At 42.5% G+C, this 26,938-nt stretch overlaps 1 protein-coding gene across 1 annotated transcript in view; it reads right to left on the bottom strand.

Annotated features, from left to right (window-relative positions):
* Positions 1-26,938, bottom strand: part of ATP6V1H (ATPase H+ transporting V1 subunit H) — a 146,352-nt gene that overhangs the window by 26,014 nt on the left and 93,400 nt on the right. The window contains exons 13-15 of the mRNA XM_088469540.1: positions 13,572-13,697; positions 9,866-9,967; positions 143-256 (exon numbers count right to left, since the gene is read on the bottom strand). Coding sequence (XP_088325666.1) covers positions 143-256; positions 9,866-9,967; positions 13,572-13,697 — 342 coding nt within the window. The remainder of the gene's footprint in view (positions 1-142; positions 257-9,865; positions 9,968-13,571; positions 13,698-26,938) is intronic.

Genomic DNA, 26,938 nt, shown 5'->3' with positions numbered 1-26,938 from the left:
AATGGTTGTGATTTAAAATGCAAACTTTATTTTCTTTCTCCACACATGCAAAAATAGCAGAATAACATTGTTTATATGTAAACCACTTAATTCATGTAAGCGCAATGACTCTAGAAACACGTATTCACAAGCTGTCACTTACCAATTGTGAACCATTAATTTCTGCACTGCCAGCAAAGCATTGTAGCGGACCTGTTGGTCTTCATGATGCATGTGGTTCATTACGAGCTGCTTCCCACCCAATTGCTCAATCACCCTGCAAGAGAGACACAGAGGCTTGGCATATTGACCATATCGATCCACCTGATGGATTTAACCCAGCTATGGGGAAACACTGGAGCAGTGCTCTTTAGAAACTTAAACAATTCCTCCTGACAATAGAGTCTAAATCATATCCTCCTGACAATAGAGTCTAAATCATATCCTCCTGACAATAGAGTCTAAATCATATCCTCCTGACAATAGAGTCTAAAGCATATTCTTATTTATTACAATCGTTTTTTGTTTTTTTTATTACTTTTCTTTTTATATTAAAGTAACTCTTTTCAATCCAGGAAAGACAATTTTAAAAGATAACAACTGTGAAGTTCAAAAAGGAATAAACTGCTACATTATGGAAACTAAAATATTTGTATACACTTTGGTCATTCTCTAATATTTAATTCTGAAGCCCATTAGTTATAATGCGAGTGTGAGAGGTTTTACCAAGATTCTAGGGGGCATATTTACTAAAGTGCGTGTTTTTAGAAGTAGAGATGTTGCCCAAGACAACCAATCAGATTCTACTTAACATTTATCTAGCACCTTAAAGATATTAGCTATAATCTGATTGGTTGCTATGAGCAACATCTAAACTTCTAAAAACCTGCACTTTAGCAAATATACTCCTAGCTGTCATTTTAAATTGCAGGTTAAAAAAATAAAAGGAAATCTTATAACGGATTGTAATGGCAACAGCATTTCCTTAGCGCCCCACATTGTAAATTTATGTAAAAGATCAATGGACTGTGCATTTGTATATGTACATTATGTAGACAAAAGTGATTGGACACTGACAGCAAATAGATCAATGAGATTTTATACTGATGTCAGCACTTTGTAGGTCCACCACATGCAGTGATTACTGCAGACACCCTTCTTTGCAAATGGTCACAAGTTCCTGGACAACAGCAGGCAGTATGTTTTGCCATTCCGCCTTAAGTATAGTGATCAACTGTGACACTGAAGACGGTCGAGTCAGCCTAGAACGTACCAGTCACTCCAATTCGTCTCAGAGGTTCTCAATGGGGTTAAGATCTGGCCGGTCCATCCGGGTTACCGAATTCTCGGTAAACCAGTCCAGTGTCCAATCACTTTTGTCTACATAGTGTAGGTAGAATACAAAAATGGGCACTTATCCTTTAAACCATAGTCAACATAATTATACAAAGAAATTATCATACAGCACTTTTGACATACCAAGAAAATAAAGGAACTTTATCCTTGTATCATAAACATTTCCAGTTCAGTCTTTTTTTTAAGCTCAAAGTAGTACTAAGTGGGTGATGCGTTTTTAAACCCCAAGCCCAGACACCTCTGTAGTCAATGACACCAGAAGGTCCAGTGGTGGGTCCAGCATCCAAAGAGCGTTTTCTTCCCCAAAACACAGTGTTTATGGCATATATGCCAGATCCTCCAGAATGACCAGGACAAGGGCAAGATGACGTGACCATACCCAGCCCCTTGCATGATGTGAGAAAATATGTTCAAGAGCAAAGGCCTGTGTTTACATATATCTAATGATACACTGTGATGGCTTTTCGCGGCTGCAAGTGGGCGTCAGGGGTGTATCTAGTGATCCAAGTGCCCCTGGCAATGTAATGGACTGGCGCCCCTCAACCCCCCCTTATGCAGTGCCCCCAATAGTAATCCCCCAGTAGTAATCCCCCCTATTATGCATTGCCCCCAGTAGTAGCCCCCCCTATACAGTGCCCCCAGTAGTAGCCCCCATACAGTGCCCCCCAGTAGTAGACCCCAGTAGTAGTCCCCTCCCTATACAGTGCCCCCAGTAGTAGTCCCCCCCTATATAGGGCCCCCAGTAGTGGCCATCCCCCTAAATTGCCCACAGCATTGGCCACCCCTATACAGTGCTCCCAGTAGTGGCCACCCCCATAAATTGCCCCCAGTAGTGGCCACTCCTATACAGTGCCCCCCAGTAACGGGTACCCCCCATAAAGTGCCCCCAGTAGCTGCCACCTCCTATTTCAGTGCACCCCCTGTAGTGCCAGGCTTACACACACAAACACACACACAAAGAACAAATTCAAACTTACCTGATCCCCGCTCCTGACGCGACCGCCGCTGTCTGCTCTGAGTCCAGGCCGCTCTTCTCCTGCATGGGAGAGACGTCATGACTTGACGTCTCTCCCATCACATGCTGCGGGGGGAGCTGGCACACGGAGCTCATTAGTGAGCTCCAGCCAGCTCCCTCCAGACGACGCAGCAGCAAATGAGAGTCTGTCTGACTCTCATTAGCTGGCTGCTATTACAAACACACAGCCCTTCTCGGCGTGCCAGGTCCCACCCGACTCAGCTTGTGCTGAGCATCTTTTTAGTTTGAAAATGCGTCTTAGTCAGAAAATGTAAAACACTGCTTCACGACACTGCACTGTACATTTGTACATCTGTGTGCGACATAGGGGTTTATTTACTAAACCTTGGATGGAGATAAAGTCAACAGAGATAAAGTACCAGCCAATCAGCTCCTAACTGCCATGTCACAGACGGTGTTTGAAAAATGACAGTTAGGAGCATGTTGGCTGGTACTTTATATCCATCCAAGGCTTAGTATATAGACCGGAGTCTGTATACAAAGTGCTACAACGCAGCAGCCGCTGCATTTTTCCATAGCAAGATCTGTTGTGCTACGTATACAGATTCAGACAAACAGATATACAAATGTTGCATATCAAATTAATCAGTGCAGTCTCGTGAAGCACAAGCCGAGTCAAACAGGACCTGGCAGCTTACTTACCCCAGACGTCTTACGCGGCATGCCGTATTCAGGCTAGGTGTATGAGGACACATCTGTAGAATCTTATATTTTACAGATACATCTATAAATGCATATGTAATATATAATATGTAGGTTACATCATATTTATCCTTCATCAGCCTGTACTTTACATTTTTATAAATCTCTGTGATATGGATGATGAACTAAATTTGGGAAATAGAATAGTGCCTCTTTTGTATTAATATAATCATGATTAGAACCCTGAAATAGACTTATCCATCTTCCAGCTTTCCTGACATATAATTTAGCTAACATTTCCATCAAGTATAAAAACGTAATTGTTGTCAGAGCAGCTCCTCCTGAGAGCTGCAGCCTGTAATGTGCTGGGGGCTGCTGTTAATGCAAATCATGAGTGGTTAATGTGAACGGGTTAGCATTTTGCTAGCAGGGATACAGCTTATATTTACATCAACTTCATTGCAATAACACACATTGGGCCTGATTCAGACCCACTCGCGAGCGGCTGTCCGCTCGCAAGTGGGTCGATGTTATGGACTGAGCATGCGCACGACGGAGGGAGCTCCGTCGTGCGCATGCGCCAGACGCGACGAGCGAAGGAAAGTCCTTCGCTCGTTGTGTCCGATCAAAGGGGGCGTGCTGTCAATGTTGATTGACAGCATGCCCCCTTTGGTGGGCGTGCCGGGGGCGTGCCTCCCTGACGGGGGCGTTCCCACGGGAACGCCTCCCGTTAGAAGCCGGCCCACTGACATCACTAGTGATGTCAGTGGGAGTGATTTTGGCTCTGATAGAGCCAAAATCACTCCGGAGCTTGCGGTTGAAAACCTCAACCGCAGGCTCCGGCTCGCAAATTCGATGGTCGCGATGGTCTCGACCATCGCGGCCATCACAATGCACGCTCGTATAGCCTGTGGGTGGTGACCCACAGCTATACGAGCGTCCAGGAGGACGCTCCATGAAAATGGAGCCCGGCCCTCATTCAGAGCGTGCGCCCTGCTCAGAGCGTACGGCTCTGAATGAGGGCCATTATTTCCTAGCATCTCATAATCTACATAAGAGCAGGTTCTAAATAATAGCTTTGGATTTTAAAGTCTCCTTTCATTAGGACCAATAGCAAATTGTCTTTAGTACATAGATCACCATATATCTCTTGCTGCCCTGTTGTGACCCACTGAAAGTCTAGTACAGATTTCCTAATAAATCTAGCCAGTCCTGTAATCTCACAGCAGTTTACCTGTAGTATTTGAGGAATGGGTATGATATACCGCCGGCCGTATGGCTGGCGGTTCGATTCCCGTCAGCGGCAGCCCGACAGAAGCAGAGTGTGAAGCAGCGGAAGCCCGACAGCGCTGGAAATCCCGATCGTGGATAGGTAAGTATAGACTAACCTAACCCCCCTAATGCTAACCCTCCTTAGGGGTGCCTAACCCTAACTTCCCCCCCAAGTGCCTAACCCTAATCCCCCCTCTAAGTGCCTAACCCTAACCACCCCCTTCCCCGCTGCCTAAACCTAAGTCCCCCGGGGGGGTGCCTAACCCTAAGTCCCCCCCCGGGGCTGCCTAACCTTAACCCTCCCTCCCCCTAGCCTAACCCTAAGTCCCCCCGGGAGCCCTAAACCTAACCCTCATCCCCCCGCGGCTGACCGCTCGCGGCGCCCGGCATCACTACGATTGTGATGCCGGGCGCCGGTCTCCCGGCATTGGGGAAATGCGGGCGTCTACATCTAGACGCCCGGCATTTCACCCATGCCGGGATAAGACAGTCGGGAAGCCAGTTGCCGGTATTTAGGCAGTCGGCTTCCCGATTGCTTCCCGTATTTGACAGGTAATAGTCCCATTAAAGCAAATCTAGATACTTGTTATTTATAAACAATAGCTGTGGTAATACATGAATAACTATATTTTGTTGGAATGAATTGTAACAATACAAGTAATAATGTGTGAATGATAAGGGGCCTATCCATTAACACATGTTTTTCTGAACGATGAAAGACAAAAGTTATCTATTGAAAAATTCCGGTGGCTGTGCTGAAAGATATCTGTCAATTACTGTACATGACAGATTTTTGCAAAAGACGAACGATGAACGATATCGCATGACATCATTCAGGGAGTGGATTTTTTTTCTCTCCAGTGCTTTGTAGCTGCTGTTAATATCGTTCGTTGTTTACCGCATATAAACTGCCAGATATTTCTAATATCTGGCAGTGATATGCGATAATTGACCAACATGTTGGAGAGATGAAAGATAAAATGTATCGGCCGCGGGAGTGTGCATCAGTCATCGTTCAGCGCCTATCCATTAGCAGATAAATTGAACGACAGAACGATATATCGTTCAGTCATTCAATTTATCTGCTAATGGATAGGCCCCTAAACTACTCAAAAACCCAAAGACATTCCAGATAATTCCATGTTAACAACAAGTTCACTTATAGTGAACTTCAACAATCCCCTTATGTACGTCCTAATTATGACTCGAGTACTGAAGGGTGGTTGACACAAGAAAGACCAGGCCAAAATTAGCTATTGCTCAGGATAAGTCAAGGGCACTAAGCAAAAGTCGATAATGCAGAAAAGGTGCGAGAATGTGTAAAAGCTGAACAGGAGTTAGCCCAGAAGAAGCCACTTTCGGTGGTTGAAGCTTCAGTTGCTAACGTAGATAAAACTTTGATGAGAAAACAGGCTCTTACTTCTGGACCCATCAGTCTTCCAGTCAATCAAATAAAACAATACAAAAAAAGAGAAAAAAAGATAGTCTTTCCCAAGACATGCAGGCAGCTTTACTTCAGCCTTGTAGGCAGTTAATTGAAATGGCTTAGGCGGATATTTCCTAAATTGAAAGTGACCGCTTACCACAGGTTTCAGAAATGAGACATAAAAGATGTTGGGAGCGCGTAGAGTAGAGGGCAACTTTAGCTGGAACCCATCTTAATGAGTTCCTGAACTGTGCATGGTCCAATAAAGTGGGGGCCAAGTCTTAGATGGCACTTCAAGTCTGAGGCCATAAATAAGACTCTGGGCTACAGTATTAGATATTAGCATATCTGTTGTTACAAGTAGAGGGCGTAGGAAGGCCATTATGCGTGCCCTTCCAAATATTTTTTATAACAGAGATACTGGCAGTAGAAACTTAGGATGGTTACCAGAAACCAATAAAAAAAGTTTTTTTGTAGATACAGTATGTGAACATTATGAGCCTCTTTAGAGTAAGCAATAAATCCACCTACAAGGTGAAATGGTGAAAGCTGGGAAAACCAAGTTGCAATGAAGAGTAGGGCTGTGAGGAATGAAATGCACCATCTTTTAAAGTCCATGAACCATGACTCAAATAACAGCGAGATCATTGGAAAGTAGATGATCACTAACAGGAGAAAGGCCAGTAGAAACTTGAAAGAAAATATTAGGCATAAACAGGACAAGATGAGCTTAAATCTAAAATATATTTTGTTAAATTGCACAAGAGATACGTTTGGGTGATTAATCCTGTGGCCAGGACAACTTGACATATTGGCGGTATGAGCCCAATATAAGAGCTCGGTGCCAAAACATTATTCCCATGTGGTTGCAGCCATATACACTGCAGATTTAAACCAGTGTTATGGGAGTTTTTGGTATAAATAATTAAGTTAAACAAGTAAAACAAATAAGCCTATTTGGTCCAAAGAGGAGTCCACTTCTGTGCAGACTGAAGGTACTGTAGTTTTTTTTTTATGATCCATGACTTTGGTGATGGGATGAAACGCAGCTTACAGAACACATCTCAATTCCTCCAAAGCAGGTTTCCCTAACAAATAGTTTTGCCTCCTATGAGAGTAATTAATTTCAGCAGTTAACAATTTCTTTAAAAAAAAAAAAGACGCAGAATCCACATGGTCTTGTATTGTCCTTAATCGGGAAGATGCTTCTTCTTAAAATGCCACTTGTAAAGATGCTTATCTTTGGCCTTCCGAGATTCCTTGTCTTGCATACATCTCTTCACCTTTCTGCTGCTTTTGTTAAATTTAAAATATGAGATTCATGTACTTTTATTACAACCCCACATTCTGTATACAATCTCCAGCCTAGCTCAAGTTTATAAGTGAATGTGTTTCCTTTTTGTTCATCATTATAAATGGTACAGTTCTAATTACATATACTACACTGCTAAACTAGATTTGTATTTCTTAGTTTTATTTGCGGTTTTCTTTTATTATAAACCATTAAGACTACTGAATTTTTTTTAAAATGTCCACAAATATGGTATTTGTCGGTATGGCTTCCACCAAGGAACAAAAGGTAAGAGGATATAATTTCTCCGCTCCCCCCAACCCCCCCCCCCCCCTCCCGTGCAGGAACAGGGAAAATGTCGGCCATGGTAATTTTTATGTTTAATACTCTGAAGCTGATGCATGGTCTGAGAAAATATGTTCTAGAATGGCAAATATATATGTGCCTAAATCCGGTTTCCAAATTTTACTTAACATATTCTGGCAAAACGCTTGGGTCCAGAAAGAGGATACACTCAACTTCTAGAAGAGGTGGTGACAGATATAAACTGCCAACATAAAAAAGGGTAGTGTGGTGCAGTTTTTATTAAATACAGGATTCAACCGGCTTTGTATTTAATTATTACCAGGGCCGCCATCAGGGGGGGGGGACTGCCGGGACTCTAGTACCGGGCCCGGAGACAGAGGGGGCCCGGCTGACAGCGGCGAAGAATGCACCAGGCAGCTGGCAGGGGCCAGGGAGAAAGCATCAGCGCTGTGGAATTTCACCAATGTAGTAAGTACTGGAGCCGGCCGTGAGCTGTGATTGGCTCACGGAATGGAAGCCAATCAGGAACAGCAAAACCTTACAGGCCGCTCCTGATTGGCTGCCGTACCACGAGCTGTGATTGGCTCGCAGCCGGCTGTGTAGTTCAGATGATGCAGCGGCGCGGATGCTGGCAGACGGCTCCAGTCCAACTCCATAGTTCAGTTCCACAGCGCTGATGCTTTCTCCCTGGCCCCTGCCAGCTGCCGGATGCATTCCTCGCCGCAGCTAAGTGGGCCCAATCTCTCTCAGGAGAACCAAGGTATGTTGACCCTGCCCTGTGCCCGCCCCTTCTCTTATCCAGCCAGCGCTATTCCCCCAGCAGTCCAGCCAGCCAGTCTTTCCTGCGCCCAGCCCCCCGTTTTAGCCAGCCAGCCTTCCCTGCCTTGCCCCTCCCCAGTCCAGCTAGTCTTCCCTGCACCCCCCCTCCTAGTCCAGCCAACCATCCTTTCTACCCTGTGCCCCCTCCCCATATCCAGCCAGCCTTTCCTGTGCCCTCCCCAGTTCAGCCAGCCTGCCTTGCCCCTCCCCAGTCCAGCCAGCCTGCCTTCTCTGTGCCCCCTACCCACATCCAGCCAGCCTTTCCTGCGCCCCCCAGTTCAGCCAGCCTGCTTTACCCCTCCCCAGTCCAGCCAGCCTGTCTTCCCTGTGCCCCCTCCCCGGATACAGGGGGGGGGGGGCTGCCTATTTTGTTAGTACCGGGCCCAAGAATTTCTGATGGCAGCCCTGATTATTACTAAATAAAAAACCTAAGTGGTGCTAAAAATGATGTTACCACATTGGCGCATGTACGTCGGCCCAAAATGTGTACAGAGCGCAACGCCATTTGCCTCAGTTAACTGTCATAATAGCTGAATTTAAAGTCAAATAAAAGCAACAGGCCTATTAGAGTTGTCCCCATACAGTATCCAAATTTATTTATTTTTTTAATAATCAAATCGGAACCCAACAGCTAGTCCGTGAACTATCTAAGATAGATATTAAGCCCGCAGCACCATAAAAACAGCCATTTAAATTGCCCAAGCCTTTTTTCAAATCACACTCCTGCTAAACATTCCATTCACAGCCTCTGACCAGATCAAACTGACTTTGAAATAGTTACGTCAGCCACCATTAGACACGTCATTGCACCAAACAACTAACCATTAATTTAAGTTCCCATTGACCCTTCAGACACAGAGATTCCCTCACATATACTTACAGACAGGCACCCTTGTCCCCTCTATAGTTAATCCACACACAAATCAAACACATAAAACCCTACTTACCTTAAAAGTGAAGAATTGCCCTTCATCCAAGTGGAAATCAAAACACGCATCGACCTTCTAATAAGACAAACCAATGCAAAGCAGACCAGGGCTGCCTTATCCACAGTCCAAAGTGTTGAGGAATGACAAATATGTGACTGTTAGCCAGGTGAGTCAGGCCTATATACCTGCCCACCCACCTACCTTGAGACTGGCTATTACTGCTGTAAACAGATACAGGTTGAGTCTCCCATATCCAAATATTCCGTAATATTTTTAGCATGACAGATAGTGAAACCTTTGCTTTTTGATAGTTCAATGTACCCAAACTTTGTTTAAGGCACAAAATTATTAAAAATAAAGTATAAAATGACCTATAGGCTGTGTGTATAAGGTGTATATGAAACATAAATGAATTTCATGTATGTACACAAACTTTGTTTGAGCCACAAAATTATTGAAAATATTGTATAAAATTACCTGCAGGCTGTGTGTATAAGGTGTATATAATGCATAAAAGCATTCTGTGTTTAGATTTGGGCCTTATTCCTAAGATATTTCATTATGGTATGCAATATTCCACAATACAGAATATTCCAATATCCAAAATACCCCTGGTCCCAAGCATTTTAGATATGGGAGACTCAACCTGTAGCAGTTTTGGAGAAAACAAAAAAGAGAAGTAGTATAAAAAAATGTTAAGATAATTTTGGAATAATAATGTAGAAGAGTTTACAAATAATAATAAAACAGGAATACATAGAATACTTACCAGCTAAACAGAAGTATAAAAATGTATGTTATGTACTTGCCTCTTTCCTCTGGGGTAATGCCGTACATATTCCCCCACGTCATGGGCAGCGACAGCAAGAACTTGAGGGTCATCAGAGACTTCCAGAAGCTTTGTTAGGATTCTACAACATGTTAAAGAAAAGGACAGAACATTGCAGCAAGGTTTCACACAAGAGGAGATTAAAATCATTGTACTTGACCTTTGCAACACAGTCAACCTTTTCGGACATATGATGCAACATAAAAAAAATCTAAACCAATATAAAAACAGAAACATTGTTTTCAGTGCTTATTCTACCTATTGCAAATCTGTATCACCCTACCAATATGACAGTATGATATATTTTATATTGTGATCAAAGCATTTAAGCTCACAACACAACATGAAGCTTGCAACATGGTTTTAAAATGAAAACATTCACCTCAGAGCATACATGCCTACCCTGGAAGGGTAGGCACTTCTCCCGCATTCTGGCCACTTCTTAGTGAAGTGGGCAGAATGTGGAGAATTTCCGCGGTGATCGCGGGTCCCTGTGTAGGGGGCGGGGCTTAGTGACGTGATTCTCCATGAATCGCATCATTTAGCCACACCCCCTATTTAAATTCGTGCCAATCGTGATAATTATTTTTGAGCTCGTGCTTATTCCATTTCAGCAAGTTCAAAGCATGTCACTGCACTTGGAGAAGTCAATTCATGTCTATGGGAATGCATGCTGTACATGCCTAATAGCGTTGCTTACACCAGTGATTTAATTAGCATTGCTCCATATCTTTTCCATTTTGTATTATTTATTCAATTGCCCCACTGGTGTTAGGAAATAGCCTCAGCATTTATCACAGTGGCCCTGAAGTTTTTGGAAAGGGAAGGAGGGTTAAGAGGCTATTAGTGGTTCCCACTATGATGGGACAATTTATAGTCGGGCACATGTCTATTTGAGTCACGTTAGAATGTGTTATCATGCCCTGCACAGTGCAACAACTTGCCACCAAATGCTAAATTACAGGTAAAGAGTACTTGTGACCTTTGGAACCTGGAAAGGTGAATCTGAGGCATTCACATGACAAACTTAGAAAGGGCATATGTCTTAGGAGGCATATCATTGCAAATCCATAAACCTTTGGTAAGGTTAAAACTACACATTTCTCTGAGGATGGGGTGCACCAATGTAATAATCTCTGTGCAGTCAGGGATATTTTATCCTTTGAAAAACTGTTAAGCACAAACTTTCAATCTGACCATAATCAGAAAGGATTGAAACTGAATCTTACAATGATAATGTTTGAAAAATACTTGAAATATCTATTTAGATTCACACAAAAGAAAATCACAGGTAATTTAAGTGTCTCACTAACAGCTCTCACCAGCTAAGCAGAGGATCATTCTATAATCACCACTACTAGACAATTTTCTTTTCATGAGGCTAAATTTAAACAATACTGTGCGGCCGGCACTTCAGAGAATATGCAGAAAAGTAATAGCTGCATTATCAAACCTGGGAATTGTTCCACTCAGTCATTATCAAACACAGTCCACTGATCATCCCAGCTACTAAACTAGCTGCATTGTATTCAATTAAATCTGAATGATGTGGATTAAACCTGACCCTCCAGGCATACAGAAAAGTAATCAGGTTGTGCACAAGCCCTTTGCAACAGAAGGAAACTACAGTCCTTTTGTCTTGTCCCCAATCAGAGGTTGTTACGTAGGTAACTAATGAGATCTTAATGCCAATATAATATTTTCAAAATTTCTTTAACCTTACAAACATGCATAGCTTCTTATAATGAAGAGCCTAATGAGATTAGCACATAAAAGGAAATAATTAAGTGGCATGCGGGCTGTAAGGTGCATAACTTTTCTGTATTTCACACTTTTATTATAATTGCTCAGTAAATGCACTGGTCAAATAATCTCTGCCAGGAGTACTGTGACGGTACATGGCTACAGGATTAATTGGGGATGGTAATACACATTTTTCCATTATACACTGTCCTATGAAGTACACAATAGAATGTTCAAAAGGATAAAGAGGAACACATTAAATATAAATAGATGATAAAAATAAAACAAATTCAAAGCAAAACTGGATGATTTATAACCAGGATTTTCTATAGCAGATCATGGTAGAGGGTGCATTTTAAATATTACTTGTTTTTTTGTTTGAACCTAGGGCCTGATTCAGACCCACTCGCGAGTGGCTGTCCGCTCGCAAGTGGGTCGATGGTCTGCACTGCGCATGCGCACGACGGAGGGAGCTCCGTTGTGCGCATGCGCGAGACGCGACGAGCGAAAGACTTTCCTTCGCTCGTTGTGTCTGATCAAAGGGGGCGTGCTGTCGATGTTGATTGACAGCCCGCCCCCTTTGGTGGGCGTGCCGGGGGCGTGCCTCCCAGACGGGGGCGTTCCCAAGGGAACGCCTACCGTCAGAAGCCGGCCCCACTGACATTACTGATAGAGCCAAAATCACTCCGGGCCTTGCGTTTGGGAAACTCAACCGCAGGCTTCGGCTCGCAGTGGCGATGGTCGCGATGGTCAAGACAATCGCGACCATCATCCTGCACGCTCGTATATGCTGTGGGTGGTGACCCACAGCTATACGAGCGTCCAGGAGGACGCTCCATAATTATGGAGGTGGGCCCTGATTCAGAGCGAGCGCTCTGGTCAGAGCGTCCGGCTCTGAATCAGGGCCCTAGTGTCCACAGCAGCATAACACAATCTCAAGCCACTGTAGTGAGCAGCATCATATGTGAAATAGCTGCAAAATGGGGCATTTAGATTCTATTAGATTACAAAGTAATATACGAACTAAAAAAATTGAATTAAAAAAAGACACATAAAAAAGGCAGGACTATATGGACTTGTTGGTTCTTCAAATTCTATGTTGTAGTATCAGTCATATACAGGGACATCAGAACGATCGTTCCCGGTGCCCGCCCCTCTCTCATCCCCACCCCTCTCTTCCTCCCTCCCTGTTTCTTACCTGAGCAGGCTGTGATTTATAGCAATAGGCTGCAATAGGAGGAGGAGGTGTAATGTGCGGTCTTTTAACTTAAAGACTGCACATTACACCCCCTCCTCCATGCGGTGTACGCGCCGTGCAGCCTATTGCTATAAAGCACAGCCCCTGACGGCCCACGGCCGTCACTCCTTTCTAATGTTTTTTGTTTTTGTTTTTTTTGGGGGGGGGGGGCGAGCCACCCTCTTGTTCCAACGTCCATGGTCATATACCAATAATCCTAATACATGCAGTTCTCCAGCACATAGAATTGTTCGTTATCTCTCTAGGGCAGAGGTTCCCATCCATGGTCCTCAAGGCACACTAACAGTCCAGGTTTTAAGGATAGCCATAGTTTGCTGAAAGAGCTGACATTTCGGAACACTGCAAACAATTCCAAAATTGGGCCAAACTTCTTTTTTGCTGTGTGTGTGTGTAATGGAGCTGAATTTGAACTTTCAGAATGCACAATTTTCTAGCACATTATCTGGTATGAACCAGTGTGTATAGTCTGCCTGTTCTGCAACAGGATCAATGATGTGTCAATACATTGTCCTAACAGTTTCTAAATGCTTGTTTAGATGACTCGAATTATAAAACTAAAGGCATACAACTAGAATGAATAAAACAAGCATGGTATCATTTTAACGCCTGAACTTTTTTTTTACAGAAACTTGAGCCTCTAAGCTAAGATCTATTTGATATGGTTATGAGACACACAGGTACTTACTTCAAGAGCTCGTAGTTCTTCTCATTTAGTCTCGCAGCATTCTCTCTCCAGAACTTTTCTGATTTGTGGACTGGGCTCCATTCCAATCTTCCCGACTTCAGCTCAGAACTGTACTCATCAAATGAGCTGCAAATACGAAAAAGAAAACCAATATACTCTCACCACGTTTACACACACAGGAAGACTTATTCACACACTATACACATTTGCTTACACACAATAATACAGTACTATATATATATATATATATATATACACACACATACATATTATATATATATATATATATATATATACATATACACACACACACACACACACACACAGAATTACTGCATGACCCCGGGATAAGCAGAAACACACATGCAAAAATTGCCACGTGTTAAATTAAGCCACAGTAGATTTTCCAATTACGGTGGCCCTTTGAATCAAAAAAGCTCTCAACAACTCAATGGCAACAAGTGCATTTAAAAGTTATCACTAACAAGTTACAAAGAGATGGAAACATTTACTAAAACAAAGAAGAAGAAAAACAATTGTGGCAAAAATATATATATAGACCCTGATGACAATGTATTAAAAATCATTGAAATGCACTTTAGCACACACAGGCTTAGGCCTGGACACTCGGGTATATAACATAAACAAACAAACGAAGATAAACGTCCCAGCACTTTCAGTGCTTACTGGTCAGTCTGCTGCAATGGCCTGCAGCCGCAATCTGCCATGCTCTTTTAGCACAGCTAAAGTCAAGGCAGATGAGAGTTTTAAGCTCTTCCTGTTCTCCAGTGATGATTCCAGCTGGGATTGTGCCACTGTGAAAACCTGAAGTTACAAATGTCCCTTGCTGCTGCAAACTGGACAGGCTTCACTCTAGACTCCCTTGGAGGGAGCTGATCCCACAGAAATTTGTGTAATTCTGGTGAATATATATATATATATATATATATATATATATATATATACACACACACACACAAAATAAGGGCAGCACTCAGGAGGCATCCTTAAAAAATATATGTGATCCAGTGTTACCAACATTTTGGGGGCTTACCCCATCATTAGTGACCCAAAATTGGGTTCATGATGAGTATACTATGGGAAGTGCAAAGTGATTGCAATAAAAAAAATAATAATAATAATAAAAAAAAAAAAAATATATATATATATATATATATATATATATATATATATATATACACACACACATACACATTCATATGTGCTACATACCAAAGTGCATAGACACAGGGGCACTCACCAGTTTGGAAGGTTGAATTGATCTTTGCGAGTTTAAATGAATTTAAACATGGATTGCAAGCCTTGAAAAAGGTCTGTTTCTACACCGAAACGTTGGAGTTATTTGAATACAACCTGGAATGATTTGTTTGCACTGATGGGAAATAAACTCTTGAACATTGTTTTTGAAGAAATCTGGTGAGTGCCCTTGTGTCTATGCACTTTGGTATGTAGCACATATGATGAATATTTGGCTCAAGTCCAAAGAGGAGCACCCTAGTAAAAAGGACCTTCTAAGGTGTGAGTGCAGGACGTTAATGACTATATATATATATATATATATATATATATATTTATTAATGCTGCAAATTAAGAATGTTTTCAAAAATGGAAGTGTTAATGGTTTATTTTTATCAATTACCAAAATGCAAAGTGAATGAACAGAAGAGACATCTCAATATTTGGTGTGATCACCCTTTGCCTTCAAAACAGGATCGATTCTCCTGGGTACTTAGCAGCATTGCTTCCACACCTGCCTAAAACTTTTGCACTGTATTGTGTGTGTGTGTGTGTGTGTGTGTGTGTGTGTGTGTGTGTGTGTGTGTGTATATTGTCACGGCCAGGCCCTAGTGTACCTCACTTGGTGGACTGGGTGTAGGGGTCTCTGGGGGAGAAGATACCAGCAGCCTAGGAGAACGGATATAGAACTTACTCATGAACGAGAACTAGAGCTAGTACCGAGTGCTAGCTAGACCTAAACAGAGGTGCGGAGTCTAACCCGCCGGGGGTCTTCACCAGTGACCCTCACAAGAGGATTTGTACTTCGCTGCACCCGACGAGAAGGTCGTGACCCCCTTGGTTAGGTACCCAGTAGATAGCAATGGGGAGAAAGGATCTCCCCAAGGAATATGGCTGGAGAATGTGGAAATAGGAACTGACACTGATTATCTCTGGTGAGTATTGGTGAGAACCGATGCAGATTGTTCTGGGGAATACCAGTGAGAACCGATGTTAAAGAATATCAGTGAGAATCGATGTTGAATGTCCTGGATATTATCGGTTAGAATCGATCTTGAATGTCCTAGAGAATATCGGCGAGACCCCAATGTTGGTAAAATTATAGAATTATCAATAGTGACCAATGTTGATTATACTGTCGAATATCACAGAAGAATATCACTGAAGAATGTCACTGGAGAATTTCACTGGAGAATATCTCTAAGAAATATCACAGATAGAGTGTCACAGTGTAGCCTAGAACAGTGGTCTCATGCAACAGCAACGAGAAGCAAAGTTGTACAGGCAACTTCCTGTTACTCAGGGTCCTGCTTTATACCCTCAGGTAAGCCACAATAGGTCCCGCCAGGTCAGCTGATCAACAGGGATACCGTTGGTGGAAAGCCTGGTCAGCTGATAGAAACAAAGATGGCAGCGCCCAGGCAGCAGCCGGGGGAGCCGAACAAGTGGAGAACGCCGGAGGACTGTCGGCCTCCAGGGAGACCGACACCAGAGCTATTCACCACCGCTGCCATCTGACAGCGCGAGTGACCAGAGGAAGCTGATGCTGCAGTAAATTGCGGCTGCTGCCCGTCCGGATCCTGACTAAACCCCCCCTTTCACGGTGGACTCCGGACACCTTCAAGGTTTGGCAGGAAACTTTTTGTGAAAGGCACGAATAATTTGAGGAGCATGAACATCAGAAGCTTTTATCCAAACACGTTCTTTTGGACCGTAGCATTTCCAGTCAATTAGATACTGAAGATGGCCAAATGGAAGCCTCGAATCCAGAATTCGTTCCACATCAAACTCAACTCTACGTTGAGTATGAACCTGTGGGGTCTTAGCTGGAGACCGGTGAAATCTATTGAGAACTAGAGCTCAGAGTAAGGAAACATGAAAGGTATTGGGAATTCTCAATTGAGGAGGAAGTTCCAACTTGTACGGCACTGGATTCAACACCTTCAGAATATGATAAGGACCAATATAATGTGGAGCAAATTTCATGCTAGGGACTTTAAGTCTCAAATTCTTAGTGGAGAGTCACACCCGATCTCCTGGTTTGATGAGAGGAATAGCTGAGTGTTTGCGACCAGCAAACCTCTTGTAATTGCTAGAAACTTTTTTTAACGAGGCATGTATTTTCTTGCAGATGTCGGCATAAGAATCAAAAAGGTTAGAGACAGCAGGTACTTCCATTGGTGGTAAAGCCTTAAACTCAGGAACTTGAGGATGTTTCCCAAAAAACAGAGGTGTGGTAGCGAACATTATGCACAAACTCTACCCATGGGAGTAGGTTGATCCAGTCATCTTGAGAAGATGATACAAACATTCCGATAAAAGTTCTAGTTCTTGATTGATTCTTTCTGTTTGTCCATTTGTCTGGGGGTGGTAGGCAGATGAAAACTTCAAACTTGATTCCACAAGAAAAGCATAGGGCTCACCAGAATGTTGCCACAAACTGCACACCTGGATCAGACACAATTTCCTTAGGCAGGTCACGTAATCGGAAAATTTCACGAATAAACACTTTTGCCAATTGTGGAGCCGATGGGAGACCAACAAGGGATATGAGAATCGGTCCACCACTACGTAAGTAGTGGTGTGTCCTCGGGAGGAAGGTAATTAAGAAATGATGTATATCGAAATGTGAGTACATGCACACGTTGGAACAGGTAAGGGTTGCAGAGGACCTACAGTCTGTTGTCAGGAAGACTTGTGCTGAGCACACTTTGAACAGGAGATAATGAAAAAACTGACATCCTATTTCATGGATGGCCATCAGTAGGAGTGCTGGAGAAGACTTAAGGTCTTGCGAATGCTGGAGTGTCCAGCAAATAAAGAGGCATGTGCCCATGTTAGAAGTTTTTCATGAAGGAGAGGAGCCACAAAAATCTTGCCTGGAGGAGGATCAGAATTAACTTGAGTATGAGCAAACACCAGAGGGTCAAGTAAAGGAGGTTTCTTTATTTCATCTTCATCCTGAGGTAGGAATGATCTGGAAAGAGCATCCAGATATGTATACTAGGATGGAATTGGAATTTAAAATTCAATCTGGAAAAGAAAAGAGCCCAGTAAGACTATCTGGGGTTAAGTTGCGGTACCATCTTCAAGTACAATACATTTTTGTGGTCTGTGATAATGGTAACTGGAAGCTTCCAATAGACGTCTCCACTCCTCGAGCGCAAGCTTCTTAGCTAATAATTGCTAATCACCAAAGGGGTAGTTCCGCTCTGCAGTAGAGAACTTATGGGTAAAATATCCACAAGGACGATTCCAACCATCCTCTGCCACTTGAGACAATACCGCTCCTATGCCCACTGAGGAGGCATCCACTTCAACAGTGAAAGGTTTATCCAAATCTGGTTGACATTGGATAGGAGCAGAGGAAAAAGCTTGCTTGAGAATCTGGAAGGCGGTTATAGCTGAGGACGAACAATGAGAGGGGTCAGCTCCTTTCTTCATGAGGGCAGTAATGGGAGCTACAATAGTAGAAAAATTGTAAATACATTTCTGGAAGTCATTAGTGAAACCCGAGAAATCGCTGTTCAGCTTTCAAAAGAAGTTGGTTGTGGACAATTTTTAATAGAACTTGGTTTTTCCAGGTCCATTTGTAAAGATCCTCCAGATATAATATGACCGAGAAAAGGCAAAGAGGATTTTTCAAAAATACACTTAGAAATTTTTCCATATAAGCATTGAGTTCGAAGACAAGATAGCACCTCCTTAACATGAAGCCGATGGGACTGAATATCTTTGGAAAAAATCAGCATATCGTCCAAGTAGACCACAACAAATTTGATAAAGAATATCTCGGAAGATCTCATTCACATAACCTTGGAAAACTGCTGGGGTGTTGCAAAGGCCGAAAGGCATCACTAAATATGTAGTGGCCGTCACAAGTATTGAATGCAGTTTTCCATTTAACGCCCTCCTTTATTCAGATCAGATTGTAGGCCCCATGGAGATCTAGCTTGGTGAATATGGTGGCACCATGTACTTTGTCAATGAGCTCGGATATGAGAGGAAGGGGGTCCTATTCTTCACTGTGATGTCATTCAATCCTCGATGAAGAAAAAGCCCTCTCCAGTGGAGGAGGTAGAAGGTCTAATAAAACCTTTAACTAAGTTTTCCTTACTATATTCGGACATGCCAAAGTTTCTGGAACAGGGAGTGGGTAAATACGACCACGGGGTGGAGTCTTCCCTGGTATTAACTCAACAGGAGAATCCCAAGGACAGTAAGGAGGTAATATATCAGCAGCTTGTTCACAGAAGACATCACAAAACTCTACGTAAGGGTCAAGAACCAGAAGCCAGTGTTTAGAGTTGACATGCACAGGAACCAGTGCAAAGTTAGAAGTTGATGCTTCAGGAGACGCTTGATGGATGCATAGAGGAAGTACATGAGGAAGACATTTGGAGTGGCAGTTTGGTCTACCATGCATATACTTGCTTGGGGGCCTGTCTATATAGTGGGAATATGCGCCTGTAGCCAGGGTAAACCTAGAACTAAAACATGAGTGGATTTAGGCAGTACTATAAAATGTGATTTACTCCTGATGTAGAGCGCCAATGCGGAGCGAGACTGCTAGTGCAATTGTGGTAATGAGACCTCCCAGGATAATAATGCCATCGACAGCTGAGAGAGTCAAAGCCTGTGCAAGGGGTTTAACCGGAATATCCAATTCCTGCACCAAAGTCTCTGAAATAAAGTTGCCCACCACTCCGGAGTTAATTAAGGCATTTATATCCTTGGAGCAGGACCCAGCATGAATCTTAACAGGCAGCAATGAATCCAACAGAGGGGAGGAATTTAACAGAACCCCCAACCGAGTGATCCCCAAACTGATTAGGGTCCGGTGTTTCCAGAAAGCTGAAGTCAGGTGCCAATGAAATGTCCCGGTGCAGCACAGTAGATACAAAGCTTATCGCTAATGCGGTGAGTCCACTCTGCAATCAAGACAATCAAGATTTGTTTATTTGCATAGGATCATCCTTGAATGGAGAAGAGGTTCTTATAATGGGTGACATAGGTCGATTCTTGAAACGATCTTCTCGCCCCTTGCTAGACTGTCTCTCCCTATGATGAAGGTCAATCTTAATACAGAGAGAAATTAATTCAGGTAGAGTTTCCAGCAAATCTCGGGAAGCCAGCTCATCTTTTAATTTCTCAGACAAGCTGTGTAGGAATGCGGCCCTCAGAGCCCCATCATTCCATTCCAACTCGGACATGATGATCTGAAAGTGAACCACGTACTGGCCCACAGTGCATGACTTCAGCAAATATGAAGTATATCCGTGGAAGCAGAAATGGACCTGCCTGGCTCATCGAAAATCTTCTTGAAAGAACTGATGCCAAAGCATCAGCATGCTCCCACAAGGGGGGAGACCCACTCCAGAGCAGATCCAGTGAGTAATCAGATGACATAGGTGACCTTGGAACTCTGTGTACAGAAATTCTGTGGCAAGCACTCAAATTGAACCTCACATTGGTTGATAAAACCATGGTAGAGCTTAGGCAGTGTTCTCCCCAAGCTGTTTTCTGCGGGCGCATCGCCCGGCAGATAAAGTCTACTGCCCGGCACTTCCTCCCACACCAATGCACCGCATTCCCTGTCACCCTCAATATGTCCTTGTTGCCACTGAAATGGATGTGATGCCGAGCTGTGCCGACGTCACGTTCTCCACATTGGAGGCTCCGTGTCCACCGGCAATTAGGACATGTTAGTGAAGGTTCCAGGTGATGGGACACTGCACATTGTGGTGGAGGGAGGTGCTGGGCAGGGGACATGGCATTGGGGCAGGGGGAGGTGGCGGGCAGGGGACATGGCATTGGGTCAGTGGAGAGTTCAGAGCAGAGAATGTGACATTGGAGCAAGGGGGGGTAGTTGTCCATCACAGTGCAGGGGCAGTGTCAGGCTGGAGGGCAAATATCCCTCCTCCTGTATAAAAGTTCAGGTAGGAACAGTCATCTGAACTGATTGAAGAGAGCCTGCAAGTGGGGCTAGTATCTGTAGAGCTGTATAAAAAATATATTCTGTGAAGCCTACAAGTGGGGACAGTATCTGGGCCTCTAAGAAGAAGAGAATTAATATATGAATTGTTATTTCAAGTTTAAATCATTATAAAGGTCAGGATTTAAACATTTTATTGTTGCGAAGGCCCCCACCTGGCTACTTCTTGATGCCATCCGGCTGGAAACATTTTCTGGGGAGAACACTGCTTAGGATTCCCATCAAACCAATTAGGAGTTGGTAACAGAAGACGAAACTTTGGAGGAGATGGCACAGGAAGAGTATTCACCGGCACTACTGCAGGGGAGTATTTTGTAGTAGAAAGCAAGGAGGCTAGAGTAGACTGAATAGAAAAAGTTGTGTTCCTGGATATTGAGCCACCACCTGCTGCTGAGCTGCTTCTTGATTCTCCATGTGAGAGGCTAGATGCAGCGTAGCCCCTCCCCCCCGGGAATCTTCGACATGTCACGACCAGGCCCTTGTGTACCTCAGTCGGTGGACTGGGTGTAGGAGCCTCTGGGGGCTCTGACAGCAGAAGCCTAGGAGGACAGATATAGGACTTACTCCTGAACGAGAACTAGAGCTAGTACTGAGTGTTGGCTAGACCTAACCAAAGGTGCGGAGTGTAACCCGAAGGGGGTCTTCACCAGTGACCCTTAATGTGAATAGATGCCGTGCACATGCGTACGGCTTCTATTCACGTGGCAGCAGAACGGCAGCGACAAGGCTGTTTTAGCAGGACGCTGCTAAGACAGCCTAGCGTGAACACATATTTTATATATACATATATATATATATATATATTTATTGTGATAGGAGCACTGGAGAAGTTAGGGATGGCATGTATATGTGTCCCAGATTCCTGTAATATGCATTTTAACCCCCAGGAAATGTCTGTTTTACAAACAGATCTTAGTGTCAGTTTTTGGTAAAAGCCGGAGAATGGGTCCTGGGGGTGTGGATGTGAGAGAGAAGGGAGGGCTCCATTTAGAATTTATTTTGTGTGTGGTTTATTTAACTATTGGAGTTGCACAATAAAAACTGGTGCCGACCAGCTTGCACGAAAACCCACAACTGGAGTGTGGTTTCCTGGCTGCTGTGTGTAAGGAGGTATCCACCTACCCCGATGACATCACTCTATATATATATATATATATATATATATATATATACACACATACACACACACACACACACACACAAGCTATTTTATTCAAGAGGGCACTCTGATAGACACAAAGGAGTGTTCATCTAAACTTAAAAACCTGTGGTGATGTCTTTTGATTATTTAGTGTTTTCTTAATATGAGGATATACATTTTACAGTGTGATAATTAGTCAGACCTGAGTTGACCTATTGATGTGCAATCATTTGTGTGTTAATTCTTGTAGTAAAACATGTACCAGATATAAAATCATTTATTGATGGTTTACAAATATTAAAACATTTTTTCTTAAAATAATTTTAATTAAAAAAAATCACCATCATTGTTTACATACACCATTGACAATAAATCTGTTACCACTAAACTGCAGATGGAAATTGCCACTCTTTGTTTTGCCCTAATGCTAGGAGATGAGCTTGTGACAGAAGCGGCTTGCAGTGTTGTGGACACAGATTATAAAACACCCAACTGGATTCGTTGTTGTCGACTTCATCAGGGGTGAAGCAGTGATGTAAAAATTCAATAAAAAACTTTATACAGTTACCAGCTCCATATAATAAATAAATATATTTTATATAATATATATATATATATATATATATATATATATATATATATATATATATATATATATATATACACACACACACACACACACACACAAACACACACATATATATATCGAATACGTTCTAGTCAATTCTCAGACTTATCCGCTGTGAGAGTGGGGATATTGTTTCTCTCAAATTCTTTTATATCAACCCTGATTTTTTTTAAGTTCCTGGCTTACCTCCTCTATTACCAGGGCAATCAAATCAAGAGAGCATTTGTTTAAAATACCACACCATTTCGCACAAAACCCAGGATTCCTACGGCCAATGGTTGAAACATTTGCCACCCTGAAGCCTCTGGGGATGCGCTTCCTTCTGACATATTCTGCAAAAATTGTCCATGTAAGACAAGTTCAATCTCTTTTTTTAAACTATTCAACTTGTGGTACAGATCTAAGGGTGTCTGAGAGGGTAGTTGGTCAAATTCAAATTGATTAAATAAAACTTTATTAACCACATCATCAGTCAAACTGATCTGTATGTTTTCTGCCTCACTTAATGAATCATTATCTAGCAAGGTGTAACCTTGTGATATTGTAATCCAAATACAAAATATCAAATGCTAGTTAATAGTACAACTAGCAAATACTGTATATATGATATAACCACATCCAATTATAACAGCAAGGTGATTGGGCAAAAAAACATAAAAAATAAAATTCAAAAACAAAAATATGATGGTATAGATGCGCTCAAAAATCCCTTTTGTTCTGGTATGCAAATGAAAATGATAAAAGAAACAAGGGGGTAGATGTATGAAAGCGGCACGTTAAGTGCCGCTATAACGCTCCTGCTTTGCCTCTTTACCGAGGCACAGCAGGAAGCACTACCGATGAGATGTAAGAACATCTCATCGGCCGGAGAGGGGGAGCGATAACTCCCCCCTACGGCGCTACCCGCTAGAGACAGCAGCGCATCAGCCTAGTGCTGATGCCCTGTGTCTCTGTCCCGGCCGGCTCCACTGAGCATGTGCGGGATCTTGCAAATATCGCTAGATCCCCGCGTGCAGCCTGGAGACGTCAGCAAGGACAGCGCTGTCCCTGCTGTGGGTATAGGCTATCGCCAGGCTGTAGCTGTCGCCAGGCTGTAGCTATCTTGTAGATAGCAGCGCCGATAATGACAGGGGCGAAAAGACCCCCGATCATACTTCAGGGAGAAACGGTATCAGCGCACATAACGTGCGCTGATACCGCTTCTGGGCTTCATACATCTACCCCAAGGTGTCTTAAGGTTTAAACTAAACTTTATTATTCGAAACTGAAAGTAAACATGCAAAGAAAAATGCTATACGTTAACAAAACGTAGCTCTGATCAATGTCAATGATGCAATTAAAAAATGTCCATACTAAGTTGCACAGACAGCTAAAGCAGTAACGATTGTGGTGAACACCTGAATAATATGTGGGGGGAGGGGAGTTAGATCCTCCACAATGTTAAAGTGAAAATAAAAAAAAAGGGAAAAAAAATGGGAGACTGAAATAACTTGTTGCAGAATTTAGGTCTTATAAGGAATAGATCCGATTGGTCGGTGTAAAGTTGAGGGGGTATGGAGACCACAAAAGTCTTGGGGAAGGTTATGTCCTGGGTAGCTCAGTGTACTGATAATGCGGCGTCCCACAATTTGATGATTGTTAGTTAAATAATGCTACATTTTGTTAATGCATGTTTACTTTCAGTTTCGTATAGTAAAGATTAGTTTAAACCTTTAGACACCCTGTTTCTTTTATCATTTTCATTTGCACACCAGAAAAAGGGTTTTTTGAGCATATCTATACCATCATTATTTAATGTATTAACAGAAGGTCAGACATCCTTCTTCATAGACGCAGCACACCCCACCCATTAGGACCTTACCCTATGCGCAGTAATTTATTCAGAATTTGTAAAAACAAAAATATATATCCACCATAAAAAATAGTAATATCAACCACCATAAAGTTCAGACAAACACCAACTGTATCATCAATGTCTCAGATGTATTATCACATGTATCGTCAGGATACAGTTGGTGTCTGTCTGCATATTTTTCAAATTGGAGTCTGAATGATTCCCGGGAGCACACCCAAGTTAAAAAGGTACTGTATATTTTATATGAAGAGCCGGTCATCTACCATTGTTTTATATATATATATATATATATATATATATATATATATATATACATATATATATATATATATATATACATATATACATATATATATATATATATACATACACACATAGACACACACGTTTATACATACAACACGGAGGTCGGCACTCAGTCAGGCTTTGCTTATTGACATTTCAGTTCTTTAAACTGTCATCTCAATATACATACATAAAAATACACATATACCTTTTATATGCTACACCTGGTGATCCCGTTCTCCCGGGGTCTGGGGCCGCTCACCCGCCAGGTGGCTGTTTTAGATGACGTCATCACGCACGTGATGACGTCATTCTGCAAGTGCAGCGCAGGGATGGATATTGGAATCTGATGGTTATTAACTATTGGAGTTTTTGTTCCAATGGTAGTGCTTTTACTATTTGATGGTGGCGGTACAATGTTTGCCACCATCAAATGGAAATAATTTTATGGTTTTTTGAAGGTTGTCCGTTTTTTTTATTAAATTCCTGATATGCGGGTGAGAGCAAACACTGGGCCATCCCAGGATTCACTGCGGTGACATCAAGCGGCCAGCACAGCGATCCCGGCAGTGACACACCGAGCGAGCTCTCCCCGCCAGACGCAGTGCAGGACGGAGTACCGGACCCAGCGCACCTGCACTTTGAACCACTTAAAACAGCGGCCGAAAACAGGAGACAGAGGAGATACATGCTCATAGAGCAAGATAGGTATAGTTTTGACTCCCGTGGTCCTTTCAAAGCATGGGACTTCAACAGATACTCCAAATAGAGCTATAAATAATTCTTGATTGAATGAAGCCAATTGTTTTTTATGTTGCCGTCTTTCATTATAGTTTTTCACACTTCAATACATTCAGTTAATTTCTTATATAATACAATGTAGTGCTTTCTAATTAACCCCAAAATTATATACAAACTTTAAAATTTGCTTACAGCATAAAAGATTCAGAGAATCCAATGTTGCTAAACAGGGAGATAGTACTGATTCCCAGCTGCACCCTTACAGGTGTGAGCTCAAAGCAGGATCCACTCAATTAGCACATGGAAAATGGCACTCAATATCCAATGCGTTTCGCCCGCATAGATTGACTTCTACAGGGATTTAACAAGAAGTAAAAAATATAACAGCAGAAGACAATTCACTGGCTGTCCTTAAAAATGTATTTGTTCATAAATCACAACTTCAATGGTAAACCAGGGATAGTCCTAACAGTTCTCAGGCTTCAGATATGGAGACTAATGTGTCAGACTCCCAACCTCACTCTTTGGAAGATCACACACCTTCTGCTGCGCCTTTTCCTATTACAATAGAGCTCACCTGGGTGCTCTCGCATGGAGAAAAAAAATTATGCTGTTCAATCTCCCTTAATTCATTAATATGCCAAATGGAGTCTTTGGAACTTAATACTAAATGTATTGTGGAGCTGGAGCAGAGGACGAGATTCTATATATATGCAAACCACTATTGATCACCAGGACCATACCATTGAGCATCTATCTGCCAAACTGGATGATCTGGAAAAAAGCCATAGGAGAAACTCTCCGATTCATTACCATTCCAGAATCTGTTAAAGACTCTTATTTATAGGATCTTCTTAGCACCGATATAGTCCATACTCTGAATGTTCCAAAATCATTTGAAACTGTTGCTATAGAACAAGCCCATCGCATTGGTCCTGAGTGGCCCCAACCAACATCCTCAACCACTTCTGGACTACAGGGATAAAGATAACATCCAAATGGCATATTGTAAGGTGAAATCAAGTCCAGGACTTTGTCATCTTGATATTGCAGGACTTCTCTGCGATTGTAATGCAGCAGAGAAAAGAATTTACACCAGTATGCAAGTATTTGTTTACCCAGAGTATAAAGTTTTCCTTAATCTACCCAGCTAAGCTTCAGGTTATCCTTGATGACAAATCACAGTTCTCTGAAGAACTTCAACATTGATGGTTTGACTTCTACTACCTCTTGACTGTCACCCACTCAAGTTATTTGAACTTAAATTGTTTTTGTGGTGCCTTAATGAGTGCTTTCTTTTCTCATTGTATTTCTCTTATTATTCTTATTGGATAGTTTGAGTTGTTGAGTTTGTCCTGTTCTAATCTCAGTATGACTTAACATTTTGTTCTTTTGTTTCAATGTATACGTCTCTGTTGTTTTTTCCCTCTCTCTTTTTTTTGCCCTAAGTAAGCTTCTGGGAGCA

Source organism: Taudactylus pleione, unplaced genomic scaffold (genome assembly GCF_031769625.1).
Source record: "Taudactylus pleione unplaced genomic scaffold, aTauple2 ptg000093l, whole genome shotgun sequence".
Lineage (NCBI taxonomy): Eukaryota > Metazoa > Chordata > Amphibia > Anura > Myobatrachidae > Taudactylus > Taudactylus pleione.
Note: the sequence above shows the minus strand (reverse complement) of the source record. Positions and strands in the feature narration are given on the sequence as shown.